General features: G+C 42.7%; 1 protein-coding gene across 9 annotated transcripts in view; it reads left to right on the top strand.

Annotated features, from left to right (window-relative positions):
- Positions 1-16861, top strand: part of CREB5 (cAMP responsive element binding protein 5) — a 508305-nt gene that overhangs the window by 476818 nt on the left and 14626 nt on the right. For 8 of the 9 annotated variants that reach the window (XM_069088638.1, XM_069088640.1, XM_069088644.1 and 5 more), the window contains 3 exons: positions 720-947; positions 12450-12558; positions 14933-16841. In XM_069088638.1, coding sequence (XP_068944739.1) covers positions 720-947; positions 12450-12558; positions 14933-15096 — 501 coding nt within the window. In that variant the 3' untranslated portion in view covers positions 15097-16841. Of the gene's footprint in view, positions 1-719; positions 948-12449; positions 12559-14932; positions 16842-16861 lie in introns of those variants that run through there. The other variant, XM_069088643.1, reaches the window with a different exon arrangement.

Below are 16861 nucleotides of genomic sequence, written 5' to 3'. Positions count from 1 at the left end.
CCTTTGACTCCAGAGTTAGTATTTTCCCCCTGAAGTCAGATCTGGCAAAGTCACCAAATTACTACCATTCCCCCATCTTCCCTCCCCTCAAAAAAAAAAAAAAAGCTTATCTGGTCTTTTCCTATGTGTGTGTCTGTTATCTTCCTTACTCAAATGCCAACTCTTCAGGAACAAGGAAGGTTTCCTATTTGTATTTGCCTGGCACAGAACCTAACATACAGCAGGAACTTAATTAATGTTGATCGAGTGAGTGATTGGTTACCAGGAATTCTGTCAGATATTTGGTAAAGACAGGAAAACACACTCAGGTGATACGTTTAGAAAAATTATTCCAATTCAGTTCAATGCCACAAATATTTGTTAAATGCCTTCTCTGAGCCAGAAACTCTCAGAAACTTAATACAAAGGCCAAAATGAAAATAGTTTCTGCCTTCAAGTAGTCTACATTTTATGGACGAAGCATAATGTGTAAATAAGTGAATATGAAATGTATATGAAGTAAGTACAAAGTAATAGGGGGAAGGGAGCAGTTATCATTTGATCTGAGCCTTGAACAGGACTAGAGATTGCAATGTTGCCATGTGTATTTTTGTTTTCTCAAACCCCTGAAAAAGCTTGTGTGATCAACTGAGACAGCAGATCCCTGGTCCCCTGCCTCTCCTCCCTGGCGTGGGCTTGTTTGCTCATCTTTCTCCCTTCCCCTCTCCAACCCTGGGCAGGTTTCACCAGCGACACAGCAGATGCAACCCACCCAGACGATACAGCCGCCCCAGCCAACCGGGGGGCGTCGGCGAAGGGTGGTGGACGAGGACCCAGACGAGAGGCGGAGGAAGTTTCTGGAAAGGAACCGAGCAGCTGCCACGCGCTGTAGACAGAAGAGGAAGGTCTGGGTGATGTCATTGGAAAAAAAAGCGGAAGAACTCACCCAGACAAACATGCAGCTTCAGGTGCGGGCCCCTGGCTCTCCAGCCGCCACACAAAGGCCCTGTGTGCACTGGGCACTGGGGAACCCACAGGCACTGGTTGACCTAAGCACAAATATGGCACATTGGGATGCCAGCAAAAACATAGGTGCCATCTATGAGGCCTTTAATCCATAGCTGCTCCCCTCAAATCCTTGCCAGGGAATCATTGAAGTAGGATCTGGCAAAATCGGAGGGCGCGTGCCATTTTCCCCTCTTGCCAGATATACTGGCATATGTCTTATTCAGATAGGAGAGCAGATCAAGATGATGCTTTTAAAAAGATGCCAATTCAATTCAGTAAATATTAAGTGCCTACTATTTGTAAACTATACTGTGCTAGGTACTGGGAATAGAAAGGCACAGAATGAAGACAGTCCTTGCCCTCAGGGCACTTACACTCTACTGAAGAAGAAACAACAAATAGGGAGGTGGGTAGATAGATACACACACACACACACATATATACATACATGTATAGTGTGTATATATGTATGTATATATATCATTCACACAATGTATATGTTTTATATGTGTACAAGTTATAGACAAAATAAATACAAATTAATTTGAGGAGGGAAAAATAGTATCACTTGTGGGAAGGGGGGCCTCAGAAAAGAACAGAATGTAGCCTCCATCTGACGAAGAAACCACCTGGTTTCAGCTCGATTGACCAACAGAAGGACCTGCAGGATTCAGTCACCTGATGCTTCTTTGGGGCTTTTGTTCTTTCCCCCTTTTTCTCATAGTGAATAGTCATAGTTTTTCCTTGTTGAAAATGGGGATTGACAAAGGGACAAACTGATGTGATTTCTAAGGATTTTGAGCTGGGAGCGACCTTACACGTGGCTTCATCCCACACCCAAGTTGGAAATAGAAGGAAATGAAAACCAATAGAGAGGAGGTGACTCGCCCAAGGTCACAAAGGGAGAAAATGTTAGAGGCAGGAATTCATTTTTTCTGTCGGGTCCCTCCCCTAAAAGGTAGAAGGAGCAAAGCAGGAAGTTGACAAGGGGCAGGCTTAGGCACTGTGTAAAAAGAAGCTTCCTCATGAGGGGAGCTGGACAGGAGGTAGGGACATGCCCCCTCATGTGAGGTCTTCAGGTAAAGTCAGGATGACCACTGACTGGGGATTCCTGTGCAGAATGCTTAAACTCCACCCCCTTGGAGGGATCTTTTACCAGAGCATCAAATCCCTGACCTTCAGAGTTGGGAGGCATCTCAGAGGCCCTTGAGACCAACCCATATAATTAGGAGGTTCTATGCTTCTGTGAACTCAGGGCTTCAGCTTCTGATACCCCTCCCCAACTCAGGTCAAATCTCAATATGTCTTCATATTTTTTCTTTCTTGTTTTTTTTTTACATGTGCCTGTCATGGGAACCACTTTACAAGAAAAGGAAAGAAGGTCCCCAGAAGAGGGATGGGATAGGTGAAAAAGATGGGGAGGAGAGCATGAGGGCACCCCACATTACTTCAGCAAGTTTCATGATGTACATAGACTTAGATCAAGGCAATTGGACTAGCATAAATAGATGGATTTTCATGTGGAATACATCTACAAGAAGAGAATAAGTCACTTCTCTCTAGGTCTCATATTCCTCATTTATCAAATGAAAAACTAAGTGAGTTTCTATTCAAATGAGTCATCACAGATTTTTCTAGGGCATGAATATCGTGTGAGACAATGTAGTATAGTCGATAAGAGGGCTGACCTTGAAGTTAGGAAGAGCTAGGTTCGAATCCCAACTCTGGCACCTGTCAGTGTGACCCCAGACTGGTTACTGAGTGCTGAGGGCAGCCTCCAATACTCTGTTACCATTTGCATTGGTAGAAGGAGATTGTGTATCAGGAGACACCCAAAAGGACCAAATTACAGGTCACTGCCAAAAAGGTTGCATGGCCCAGAACTGACATCCAAAGACCTGGATTCAAATCCTAGCTATGCCACTTGGCAGCTGGGTGACTTTGGGTAACTTACTTCATCTCTGAGGCATCAGCCTGCTCTTCTAGAAAATGAAGGGGTTTCTTAAAGGCCCCTTCTAGCTCAAAATACTATGTTCTTGCATTGTAGAGAGTGACCAAACTGCATTGGTGAAGGAGATTTCCATACCTGGAATTCCTCAGAGCAAAATGCCATGAAATTACCCCATCCCAAAGTATCAGACTGGCAGGATAGGGAGGGAGAGATATGAAAAGAGGGAAAGGGAAAAAGGAGCTGTTGATCTATAAATATGCTTGTTACTTGACACTAGTGTATTAGTATTCATTTTTACCCAGCATGTACAGCTATTATGCCCTTCCTTTGACCCCAGTCTACTAATTAAAAAAATTTTTTTAGAGCCAAGTCAGTGAAGGAAAGGAGGTTCTAGGACTCCAGTCTCCCCAAGGTGGAAAAACATTAAAGTTCACACAAATATCCCCTCTTGTCAAATAAGACATCTACTCTCCCTTTCCCCCACACACAAAGAGGAGTAAATACTAAGTCAATACTTAATCTTCCACGCCCCCCACCAGTAAGTCTAATGGGAGTAGGAGTCATACCCAACCAATGTGTCCCATCTTGTCTAGTATTTATCCTTGAGATATATTGTTCTGCATGGTAGAGAAGCCATCCATCCTCGTACCTCTGTGTGACCTTTTCCCTCTCACTGGACCTTTGTAAGAAGCAGAGCTCTCTCTCTCTCTCTCTCTCTCTCTCTCTCTCTCTCTCTCTCTCTCCCCCCCTCTCTCTCTCTCTCTCTCTCTCTCTCTCTCTCTCTCTCTCTCTCTCTCTCTCTCTCTCTCTCTCTCTCCCCCTCCCTCCCTCTCTCTCTCTCTCTTCCCATCCCCAGCCATGAGAGTCAAATGTTAAATAAACCAAAGGGGAAGGTGCTAAGCAAACAAACTCCAGTCAGCCTGGGGAGCCAAGGTCTAGATGGCCTCCTGCCACTGGTATGTTGTTTTCCAACCAAGAACCTCCTGGTCAGGTTGGGGCATTCACCATCTGCAGCTAGAACAAGCCATCCTAAGTAAATGAGGTGGTCCCCCAGGCCCTGCTCTCTACAACCCCGTCCCCAGGGAGCTGGACTTTGTGCACAGGTGTGTGTAGTCTGTTAGGGTTGGGGGAGCTCTCAGAGGTGATGGGTTTCACCTGCTTCTTCTCAATCCACATTAAAATCTGGGTTTCTAGAGGGACTTCTCCAGGGTCACACAGTTAATAGCAAAGCAGTAACAATGAGATCACCTTTCTGTAGCACTTAGCCAAACCTAGTCTGACTCTGACTGTGATTTAGTCACAGACTGACTAGCTGTGTGACCCTGGGCCAGTCACTTCACCCTATGTGCCTCAGTTTCCTCATCTGTCAAATGAGGTGAAGAAGGAAATGGAAAACCACTCCAAGATCTTTGCCAAGAAAACCCCAAGTGGGGTCACAGAGAGTTAACTGTACTGAACAAAAAATGCTTACATGCATCACTTCATTCAATCCTCACCAAAAACAAAATTAACCAAACAAAAAACCTTTTGAGGTAGGTGTTCTTATTTTTCCCATTTTGCAGATGGGGAAACTGAGGCTGAGAGTGCATAGGTGACCTGTCCAGGGTCCCATTGCTAGTAAGTAGCTGCAAAAGGATTTGAATGTTGATCTTTCTAACTCTCGTCCAATCCTCTATCCATAATACCAAACAAGGGTAGTGTGGCAGAAAGAGGGCTGAATTGGAGTTGTAGGATGTGGGATGAAATATCAGCTCTGTCACTTCTTGCCTTACTTCCTACATGACCATTTACAAGCCCCTTACTCACTCTCAGCCTCAGTTTCCCCAACTGTAAAATGTCAGGGTTAGACTGGATCCTCTCCAAGATTCCCTCCAGCTCGAAGTCTATGAACAGAAGTCACTTCCATTACTCTGGGTCTCAGTTTCCTCAATCATAAAATGAAGAGACTGTGACTTGATCCACCTTGGAGGTTCCCTCCAGGTCTAAATCTAGAAATGTATCCACATCAGCCAGTGATGCCCCCTCTGAGCCAGTTTCCTTATCTCAAAGTGAGGGGTGGGAGCCTTTGACCAGATGACCTCTGAGGTCCCAGCTTGAAATCTGTAACTTAGCTGGAGGTTTCCTGACTCCCTGGTCTATACACTGTGCATTCCTTTTTCCCATCTTCAGTAAGCCCGAGCCTTGCAGATGAGAGGAGGAAGCCCTTTGCTTTATTTCGTCTCAGAGATTAAGTGACATCAGCTTGAGATTTATCAAAGGTCAATGTGATTCTCAGTGGATTTCTAGGTTTAGGGATGTTGGGATCCTCTGGCCGCCCATAACAATAGTGAAATCTTTTTTTTTTTTTCAAATCTAAATGCAAAGACACATGGTCCAAGGAGATGCTGAAATCTTAGACACAACAAGAGCCCACGTTTGGGATTTGGCAAAAGTATCAGCCAGATGGGAGCCATTCTCTGACAAATTGAAGGTCCCCTGATTCTGAATGAACCCAAATTGCCCTCAGCTAATCAACAAAAAACATGCCTACGTTCTGCAGCTCGTTGTCATAATTATATTTTTGGCATAGAATTTTGCTCCCTCCCAAGAACACTTTGGCTGTGTCCCTTCATAAATGACATCAGAAAATCCCCCAAACTGCTGGCCCCACCATTTGAAGTGTATTTGAATGTCGCCTCTCCCCAGAATGTTGTAAGTTATGTCTATGTTTCTCTGTGGGCATGCACCTCCACACTGGGACCTCTTTTGAGTTGAATCAATGAGCCTAGAGACCCTCTACCCTTCCAAGGGAGCATAGGCAGATGGCTACCAGCTTTGGAATAGCAACCCCAAGTGGTTTTAAAAGCCCATGGTGAAAGGGCTCTCAACAGCAGAAGATTCTATCAGTGCTAGCCATTAACTTTGCTCATGAATAGAATTGGAATCCTCAATTCATTCATTGATTCAGAACCTGCTCATTTTACAGATGAGAAAACTGAGTCTCAGAAATGATTCATTCAGAGCCACATAGGCAACCTTTCCTTATGAGGTGTCCCTGTCTTGGCTGTGATTACTCACAATCTTCTCTTTCAAAATATGCTGTGAGTGGGAGAGCTGAGTTCAAACTCAGATCCTGCCCATCCAAAGCCACTGCTCCCTCACTCAGGATACCTTTGCATTCTGCTCAATATTTGCCTCTTCTGGTATACTCCCACAGGTAGACATAGGGATAGAGGGAGGAGTTTCGAGCACAATTCATGAAATAAGAGAATTACAGATAACAGAGACCCTCCCCAACACACTGTAGTTGTTGAGTCATTTTCAGGCGTGTTAAGCTCTTCTTAGCCCTATTTTGGGGTGTTGACACTGCCCAAGTTTTCTGTCTCCTGCTTTTAGCTTCAGGAAAGTTTCCTTCTTTCAGCCATGTTGACCATTGACTGTCGTCAAAGCAATTGTTGATTTTTTTTTTTAGCATCTTCTCTTTGCCCCCAATTTCCTCACCCATTAAATGGGAATCAATGAAAGAGATGATCTAGGTAGAGGAGGCAGTCATTTCCAGTCCTGATTTCTTTGACACTGTGACTTCTGAAATTAATACATAAGAAAACCACATGAGTTTCACTGTTTAATGATCACAATCAATCAAAGTAAAAAAAAAAACATTTATCAAGTGCCTACTATATGCCAGGAGTTGTGTTAGGTGTTAGCATACAACAACAAAAACAAGATAGAAGGCTTTATTCACAAAAAGAGTCAGAGATCAAATTTATAAGCCAAAATAGACCTTAGGGGGCAGCTAGGTGGCGCAGTGAATTGAGCACTGGTCCTGGAGTCAGGAGGACTTGAGTTCAAATCCAGCCTCAGACACTTAACTTACTAGCTGTGTGACCTTGGGCAAGTCATTTAACCCCAATTGCCTTGCCCTTCCCCCTCCAAAAAAGACCAAAAAAACCTCAACAAAATAGACCTTAGAGTTTATTTAGTTCAGTGATGATCAGTAAAAATTTGTTCATATTCATTACCTATTTAATATTTAAATGAACACTTATTAATTATATTATTGATATTATGTAAATTAAAAAACAGTATATGATGATATATAATCAAGAGCCTACTATGTGCTAAGTACAGTTTATACAAAAATTAAAAAGAAACAGTCATAGAATCATCCATTTAGGACTAGACAGATATATTAGATGCTATTGAATTCAACTCCCTCATTTAAATATGAGGAAACTGAGACCCAGAGGGGCTAAATGACTTCTTTTCAATCACATTGCTAGTGTCTAGCAAGCTTTAGGTTCTCCACTATGCTCTGACAACTATCCTTACCCTCACGGAGATTACATTGTGTCAGGGGGAAAAAATTAAGCAAAACATATATGTCTCTAAGTATATTCAAATGTATTAGAAGAAATACAAGGTAATTTTGTGGGAGAGACATTTAGAGCTATGGAGAGCCACGAATGTCCGATGGACAAGGATTTTTTTATTGAGTAGCTGTTGTATGTGCTGGGGATGCAGATAAAAAAGGGCAGGCAGCATCAGACAGGACAGAACTGACCTGCCTAGAGTCACACAATGAATTAGGGGAAGAGAGAGGACCGGAAGTCAGGTTCCTGATCCTCTGTGTACTATAACAGTAATAGGATGTTTCTACGGCACTTGAAGTTTACAAAATACTTCATATCCTTGAATGAACGTTGGCTGGTGGAATGGAAAAGGCACTAGATTTGGCTCACAAAAACTCAGCTTTAGATCCTGCTTCAGACCCCTATTGGCTATGTGACTTGGTGGAGTGACCTTTTTTGTGCCTTTATTGACTCACTTGGTGGTCTCTACAATCCCTCCCCACTTCCAATCTATGATTTTATGCCCTTGTACAATAACCCCGTGAGAAGGGACTATAGTCCCTATGAGCCCCGTTTTGTGGGTGAGGAAACTTGGGTGAGAGTAGGTAAGTGACCAGCCTGGGGTCACAGGACTAATACAAGGAAGAGGAGGCTCTCCTGCCTTGCCAGCCTCCTCTCCATCCCCTCTGCCAGGTTTCCTGTCACTACAGACTATCCCATGAATTTGTTTTCTCTGCCATGGACATCAGACCTTCCTTAACTGCTGCCCCTTGGAGAGTTAGGTGTGCAAGTGTGATGTGCTAGTGACTCTCCTCTTCTGGGGATATTATCTGGCAGCCAGCCTTTAACCATGACATAAAGCATTCATGTGAACAGATGTGCATCTCCAGGAGGACATGACACTCACTTCTCAGGGCACCAGTTTGTTCCCTGAATTTCTCTTTACTTTTACCTCTTTGGGTCTCAGTTTCCTGGTTTGTAGCATGAGAGATGGCAGTCTCATTTATTACGTGCTTTGGGATCAGCAGATGGAAACACTCTGCAAGTGCACCATATTTCAGATAAGACTTTGGTGCTGGGCCAGGAGAACACATAGTGTAGCTCATTGAGGTGATTTGGCTGCTTGCAGCAGCTTCTCAAGGAAGTGAAAATCTTACTGTAGAATGGGTCAGGGTGTGCCAAAGGAGGGAGCCAGCCAGACCCAAAGTGTAGCCCAAACAACGGAATTCAGAACTGTTTTCTTAAGGAAGGGGCAATCAGCAATTCTGAGTGAACATTGAACAGAGAGGGTGTGACTCAGGACTGGGCTGGAAGAATAAATGGAAATGAATTCCAGTACTTCTAAACCATCAGAAAGGGAAGAATGCTCTCTCTCTCTCTCTCTCTCTCTCTCTCTCTCTCTCTCTCTCTCTCTCTCTCTCTCTCTCTCTCTCTCTCTCTGTCTCTCTCTCCCTCTGTCTGTCTGTCTGTCTGTCTCTCTCTCTCTGTCTCTCTCTCTCTGTCTCTCTGTCTCTCTCTGTCTCTGTCTCTCTCTGTGTCTCTCTCTGTCTCTCTCTCTCTCTCTGTCTCTCTGTCTCTGTCTCTGTCTCTCTCTTTCTCCTCTTCTCGTCCCCCTCTCCAATGGGGGAAAGCAGTGGATTCTAGTTCATAGACTTGGTGAATGTTGTTTCCCGGGTCAAGTCATGAAAAAGAGTCACCAGCCCCTGAGGAGATGACTAAAGCTACTGTTCCATAGTAAACCTGGCCAGTTACTATTCATCGCACACTAAACACTAGGAGAGCCTTTGGCCTTTTCTTAAGCATTATTTTCTGTTTTCTGAATCTAAAAGCTCCTAATTAGGGAGTCTGAATATTTGGCAGTTGTGATTTTTTACAAACTTAACGCCTTTATTGCCTTCTACAAAGCATGTGATGGATGTTGCTATCAAGAGAGCATAGATTTGGAGCTGCTAAGGGTCATGCATTTACAGCTGGAAAGATTCCATTATATTGACCAGGAAATTGAGGCCCAGAAAAGATTTGTCCCAAGTCACTTAACAGGAAGGAAGCGGCAGAGTCAGGATTCAAACCCAGACAGGCCCTTGACTCCAAAGCCTTGGCACCTTCCCCAGCCCCTAGGCTGCCTCTCATCTTTTCTTAATCCTTGATCACTTAATAAGAACATTTGTGTGACCAAGAATCCTATCAGATCTAAGCCTTGTCTGAAAGGTGAGTTTCTCTATGGCTCATGCTATTATTTTAAAAAGGGAACAGTGAGAAAAAGACAAGGCAGATGTCCTAAGGAGAGAAAGGGTTAAATGAGAGAGAGGAAATGTGCTTTTCAAGGTAAAAAATAAATCTTTACATACGTGAAACTGACTCTTCCCAAATTTCACTCAAATTAAGTGTCAATTTGGAGAGCAATGGGCCTGGTGTGACATTCTTCAATCATCCCTATTTTGGGTCAGTCCAACCTTCTTTTGTGAGCTGCTTCAAATCATAAGAATAATTTCCATATATAATTGACTGATTTTTTTTTCATTGTCAAATAGTTATTTTGGGCAGCCAGTTGTTAACTTTGAAAGCTTTTCATGAAGAAGTATAATGTATAAGTAGAAAGTATAATGTTAAAAGTTTCATTGCTTGGCTTATTGGAATGGTTAATATCAGATAATTTAATCAATCTCCTTTTTTGCTGATAACACTGGAAAAGGACACTTTAAAAAAGATTAAAGTAAAAATGAAATATAACTTTAGGGATCAAAATAATTCTATTTTATTAGTGAGATTAGTGACTGGAGAGCCAAGTTCCTATTGCAGTCAATTAGCATTTATGGAACATCTGCTATCTACAGGCACTGTGCTAAACCCTGGGTCTCCAAAAAGAAGCAACACGGAGAGAATGTAGTGGCCACTGTGTTAAAACTCACGTTCTGGGCCAAATGGGGTATGGCACACCTGGAATTCCTGCCACTGAGGAGGCTGATACTAGTAGATTGGTAGATTGATAGAGCTCAGGAGTTCCGAGCTGCAATAAGGCTAAAAGTCAGCCAAGTGTCTTCATTAAATCTGGTACATTTCTGGTAATGGTTCATTAAATCTGGTACATTAGATCTGGGGGGAATTGGAGCAGGAGAGCTACCAGGCTATCCCGGATCAGACATGGACAAAGTCAAAGCTTCCATGCCCATTGGCAGTGGCATCCAGCCTGTCAACGACTGCTTCACTTCCAGTCTGAGCAAGATAGGGAGACCCAGTCCCCCCAAAATCCAAACAACCCAAAATAACCCAAATAAACCCATGCTTTATGCTTTAGGAGGAAAATTGTTCAGGTTCATTGGGCCATTGTTTTTGGCAAATTGTGAATGGACATTAGCCAACTATAAGGCCATCATTTGTCACGATTATAAAGTGGGACTATCCAAAATATTGTCTAGTTTGAAGTTAATTTTTATCAAGTGGAAGCACCTTGGATTCAGCCCTCTGTTACCCTTGCCTGTTTCTAAGATACCAAGGATGCCAACAAATATTTTAAAAATGAAGAACATGCTTTTCCTTTTTGGGTCACCATTTAAGCTCAATTCACACAGGCATAGTGAGAGTCGAAGTAATTTATTTGAGTAAATCAAGCAAATAACATCCCAGTCTATCAATAGGAATTTATTAAGCACCTACTATGTGCCAGGTATTAGACATAGCACAATCGTTATTTTGAGGGAAATGGGAGATATAAGGGTCCTTGATGGGTCAACCCCATGTGTTTGATTCAGAGCATTAAATGCTTGCTCTTCTTTTGCATTAATGTGCTGGCACCACTGCTCCAGTAGGTAGACTGGGATTTGCCTTGAGCAGCTTCAGTCTCACCGCTAATTGGAGATCAGATTGTGAAGTTCCTTTCAAGCAGAGTGGTACATGTTTCTTGCTTCTGACTTGGAGATCTGATGGTGAATTAATGAGGCAACTTCTCCTCTGCACTTGTCAATTTGAAGGCCACCAACCAAGCCATATAACTGATCCAAATTCTGTTCTCTGCCCTGTCATTCACCTCTTCAGTCATTAGAACCAATCGGAGCATGTAGAACTGGTGGAATAAAGGCAAATTAATGATGATGCCTGGGAGCCACTGTCTGGAGAGTGTGGAGGCCTCAGTACAGTTCACCTTGTCTGATAAAAACTATATCACACAAATGAACTTTTGGAAAGTCTATGTTCAATTCAACAAAGCATTTATTAAATGTTGACTAAATTCTAGGCCCTGAACTAAGGTCAAAAATGAAATATTCCCTTCCCTTAAAGAGCGTACATTCCATTCAGTGGAGACAACATATGTGTACAAGTAGAAATCAATTTTAATAAATACAAATTAATTTCAAGAGGCATAGAACATAACATCAATCCGGTATCTAGGAAACAAGGAAGATAGTGTTGGACTCATTTCCTATCTATCCTGTACAAGCTTGTGCATAGATATTTGTTCTTGTGATGTCTCCGCCATTAGAGTGTAAAGTCCTTGAGGGCAAGGACTTTGATGTTCTTTTTTATTCCTGGCGCTTAACACAGTGCTAGGCACAGAGCAGGCACGTAATAAATGTTTATTGATTGATGACTTGAACACCTGAGTTACTAGCTGTGGGCCACTTGGTAAATCACTTAATCATCCCTGGTTTCCTCATCTGTAAAATGGGGATAATAATAGCACCTGTGTCACAGACTTTTGGAGAGAATCCAGTGAGATGATATTTGTAAAATGTGTTGCAAACTTGAAAGTACTATAGAAAAGCCAGCTCCTGTTAGATTAATAATAAGTCATATAAATTTATAATTATAAGTTAATAAGATTAATAATAAGCAATACTGATTATTATCTGGAAAGGTCACATGTGGGTGGTAGCCTACTGGAGCTGTGCTTTGAAGGGAGACCTGGGTCTATGAAGCTCAGGTAAGGAGGGAGTGCAGTTCAGGCAGACATGTGTACGGGGAAAAGCCAATAAGCTTGTTTGAGTGGAAAGGCGAGGAGATGGATGAAAAGCCTGTCTTTCTATGACCTCTAGTTTCTGAATTGTTATCCTCACTTTGCCTCCATCACTCAAATCCTATGTAGTAAAAGCAAAACAAACAAAACACAGAATGAAGAAGCTTGCTTGCTTGGAGCATGCTTTCACCGGCTTTTCCAATAAGGCTCTGACTCATTTTCTTTCCAGAATGAAGTTTCCATGTTGAAGAATGAGGTAGCCCAGCTGAAACAGTTGCTGTTAACACATAAAGACTGCCCAATAACTGCCATGCAGAAAGAGTCACAAGGCTATCTAAGTAAGTAACTGGCTTATTTTCTTTTTTGACTCGTCTCATTCCAGACTCATCTTTTTATAACTCAGTCTTCTCAAAAAAGGACTCAGAAGTAAATTTTCCTATTCGTATAGAGGCCAAGCTCGATATGGAGTGTAGTCAGACCATTCTATGCTGGTGAATCCTTCTTCATGTGCCAAAACACTGGTGGAGATCTTGGCCCCCCCTCCTCATAAGTCTGGCTGAGTTTGCCATGAAAATCCAAGTGGGGAAATCCCACCCAGCTTCCATTCTCTTGTGTGGCCAGTAGTTGCCAATGGACTGCCAAACCTTCCAGATGTTGCTCTGGCTTCAAACAGCTTAAAGTTCTCCAGGAAAGATGGAAAGATGGAAATGGGAACCACGTTTGAGCTAAGTTCCCTTATTCTGAAGCCCCTGTGGGAAGGAGGTCTTTCTGCCATTGCTACCACTAGTTCCTACTGGGTGAATTAGAATAGAGGAAGTAGGACCCACATGTCCAGAGGGTGGCCAAGATCGGAACCCATTTCCTACCTGGGCTCCTCACATCCTCACAGCCCAGTCAAGTTCCTTCAGACTTCCCTGTATGGTGCAATGGAAGGAATGTTATCTATGGAGTCAGCTGGCTTGGGTTCTAATCCAGCCTTTTCTGCTTACCACCTGTATGACCTTAAGCAAGTCAGTCTCTCGGGACCACTGTTTTCATCTTTAAATTGAGATTGCTGGTCTAGATTAGAGATGTCAAATTAGAGACCCCAACATTCCTGAGTGCCTGAACCAGATTAAAATGTATTGCTAAATATTTAACAAAATAAATAAAATACAATGGAAGATAGATAATGTTAATATGTGGCTTTCTACATCTATAAAATACTGCAGGCAGAGAGCCTTATGTCCAGTTTAGTCATACTTGAGTATGACACCACTCCCTATGATTCTCAGACCTTATTTTCTCCAATAGCAAAGTTAGAAGTGACTAAGGGTGGGGCAAAGGTCAGGGTGTAATGGTTTAATATCAATATGTTTTCAAATGTTTTTCATATTGAGTAATTGCAATATTCCTACCTCATGTGGGTCCTCTTCCCATCTTGGTAACACACATGACCATCTGTATATAACAAAGAGACAAGTTTGCATAAAATAATTATTTTCCTTGTGCCATTTTGATCATGGAGGAAACTTGGATTTGTTGGCAATTCTAAATTTGGAACTCACCCCTTACATCAAAGGGGTGTTGGGAGGAAAGCTCTTTTATAGACATCAGTGTGCAATGGGCATGGACTAGTGGAGAGAGGGCTGGCCTTGGCATCAGGAAATCGTGGGTTCGAATCTGACACCTGATACTTAGGTGACTATGGACAAGTCATTTAACTCCTTGATGCCCAGGCAACTCTCTAAAACTATAAGTTGCAGATCAGGTTCTGATCTTCGTTGGAGGGAGCTGGGATAAGATCACAGACTTGGCTCAAAATAAATGAACAAATAAACAGATGTTTCTGTTTTGTTTTGGCTTTTCCCTGACCCTATGACTTCATGGTTTGGGGGAACTCTCAGTGTGAGACACAGCCTAGCACAGTAGAAAGGGTCCTGGATTTGGTATCAGAAGCCCTAGATTCAAATCATGATGCTACTACTTACTAATTGTGTAATGTCCCCACCCCACTTGACTCATCAGATGGAAGAACTTGTCTCTTGTGCTGAGGTTCCTTCCAGCTCTAGGATCCCATTCTCCACACTGCAGGTGTCTCTCACCTGTGACTTACAGAATTACAGAATGTAAGTCTTACGGAATTGCCCGAGGCACCGAAAAGTGAAGGGGCTCACCCTATTGTCACACAGAGAAGTCGGGACTGTAAAATGAGGAGACAGGACCTCTAAGATCATAGATTTAAAGCTGGAGGTCATCTGACAATGATCCCCTTATTTTACAATTGAGGAAAATTGGTGCTAAGATGACTTAAATACCTTGATCAAGGTCCCACTTCTAGGTCCTCACAATAATAATAACTAGCATTTATAATGTAAAACACAATATTTGGGGACATTGAGAGCTTAATTGACTTGCTTACAGTGTCACAATTGGAGTGTGTCGGGAGCAGGACTTAAATCCGGGTCTTTTCTGACTTTGACTGAGACTAGCCTACCACCTGCTAAAGCCACATTGACTCTGCCATCATCATTGTTATTAACATCATTAAAGTACAGCTCTGGAAAAGGAATTTGGAAACAGAGTTTCTACTTCCTTCCAAGGGAAACTGTTGAGAAATTCACATGTATCAATTAAAAAAAAATGTTTAAGTGTTTCGCTAAGCAGTCTGCAAGTCCATACAAGAGAATACCACAATACATTGGGGTATGCATATGCGTGTGTTTCCCCCAGGTCCTGAGAGCAGCCCGCCGGCCAGCCCTGTCCCAGCTTGCTCCCAGCAGCAGGTCATTCAACACAATACCATCACTACATCCTCGTCGGTCAGCGAGGTCGTCGGAAGCTCCACTCTCAGCCAGCTCGCCTCTCACAGAACAGACCTGAACCCCATCCTTTAAGACTCCTCGTTCCCCCGTTGTTCCAGAGACAAGCAGTGTCAGCCTCCTTGAGAGCATCCTTTTTCCGCTAAGGGCATTTTTAGAATTAACTCAAACCTGGAAAACTCCTGAAGCCCTTCCAAGACTGGCTTTCATTCATTTTTATAGTTATTATTGAAATGTGTCTTTTATACTTAGTTATAAAAAAGGGAGTTATGCAATTAATATGCTATCTGCTTGGGAAACACTTTGGTGCTTTCTTCGGCTTTCTGGTACCAGTTATTCATTGATAAACTGACCTCTTTCTGTACATAGCCGTGGCTTCAGTCTAACCCCAAGACCTCAAATCAAGAAAGTGGGTCAACTCCAACAATGTGCCCAATGGAATGATCCACTGAAATTCCTACCGAGGTAACTGGGGGGTACATCTGGGGGAAAGCATCATAGCCAACATGGAAGAGTTGGCCTTGTGACATCCCCAGATTCCCAAGGTATATTTAGAATCTTTTCATGGCTGCTGTTGGTGGGTTTTTTCTTTTTTCCTTTAAAAAATTATATAATACATGGATGTCTGAGCAAAATGAATAACATAAAACTCACCCCAAAAAATTCTCCCTAACATGTCTACCCCTCTTCTATCTTTTCATTCCCTTGGCTTGAACTTTCTCATTTTCTCCCTAACAAATTTACCTGTTTTCCTTCCCTGTCTCACCAGTGACATTTCTCTTTTCCTCTACATTCTCTTTTTTTCCTTCATTTCCACCTACTTCTCCCTTCCCCACCCCCTTTTCTCCCCTCTATGAGCAAAAAAGAAAAAAAAGTTGTTTTTTTTTTAAAACAACACACTTCTCAAAACGATTGGCTTTCAAGAGCCCTTCACCCACAGCTGGGGTTCATTTAAGCTCTCAGGTTTTTACAAAATAGAAACCAGGAGATGTTTCGTGTGCCTGATTTAATGTTTTTAATAAACAGAGCAAGTTAGAAGCAGCCTCGCCACAGGTGAAATGCTATTGACAGGCAGCTGTGGGGACATTGGGAAAGGGAGCTTTGTTCAAACCTGTATTGTGAGTCAATGCCTGATACCGGTAATAACATCACACCCTTGAATTACAACGGGTTTTATATGGCCCTTCTGAACATTGAAAATCCATGTACTATATAATCATTCAGAGGGGCTCTATTCACTACACACGTTACATTGTTCCGTCATCGACTGCTAATAGCCTGAGATTTATTTTTCGTTTTAAGCCGTGAAACCGACTTCACCATCCTGACGGGCAGAGAAAGAGTAGCGTCAAGTCCTGGGTGCCGCTGGAAAGACAGTATTTCCACAGGCGCTTTTCCTACTCTTCCATCACATGGAAAGTAGCCTTTGGCTCCAAGGCATTTACACCAGGAGAATGGCAAAGGAGGTTCTCAGCTGAACCCAAAATGATTCCTCATCTTGTCAACTTGTGTGAAATCGCACCTTTCGATGCTGCCCAATGAGTCAAGGCTGGTCTCTTAGAAATAAGCTAGTCTAGCACTGTGGAGGAGATTTTTTCAACAGGTGCTGCACTTCATCTCCATTTTTTTTTTTGGTCCGTGGGTTTGTTAGCTCCTAAAGATTGGCACTATGGTTTTTCTCAAAAGTTCCCCAAGTGATGAATGTTGGGTTCTTTACTCTTTTCCTTCTCTCTCTCCCTCTCCCTCTCTCTCCCCTTCTCTCTCTCTGTCTCTCTCTCTGTCTCTCCTCTGTCTCTCCTCTCTCTCTCTCTCTCTCTCTCTCTCTCTCTCTCTCTCTCTC

The sequence above is a fragment of the Petaurus breviceps genome, unplaced genomic scaffold (assembly GCF_028583685.1).
Source record: "Petaurus breviceps papuanus isolate PSGF00001 unplaced genomic scaffold, PetGlider_PUasm1.0 185, whole genome shotgun sequence".
Classification (NCBI taxonomy): Eukaryota; Metazoa; Chordata; class Mammalia; order Diprotodontia; family Petauridae; genus Petaurus; species Petaurus breviceps.
The sequence above is the reverse complement of the archived record's forward strand: the minus strand, read 5'-3'. Positions and strand labels throughout refer to the sequence as shown.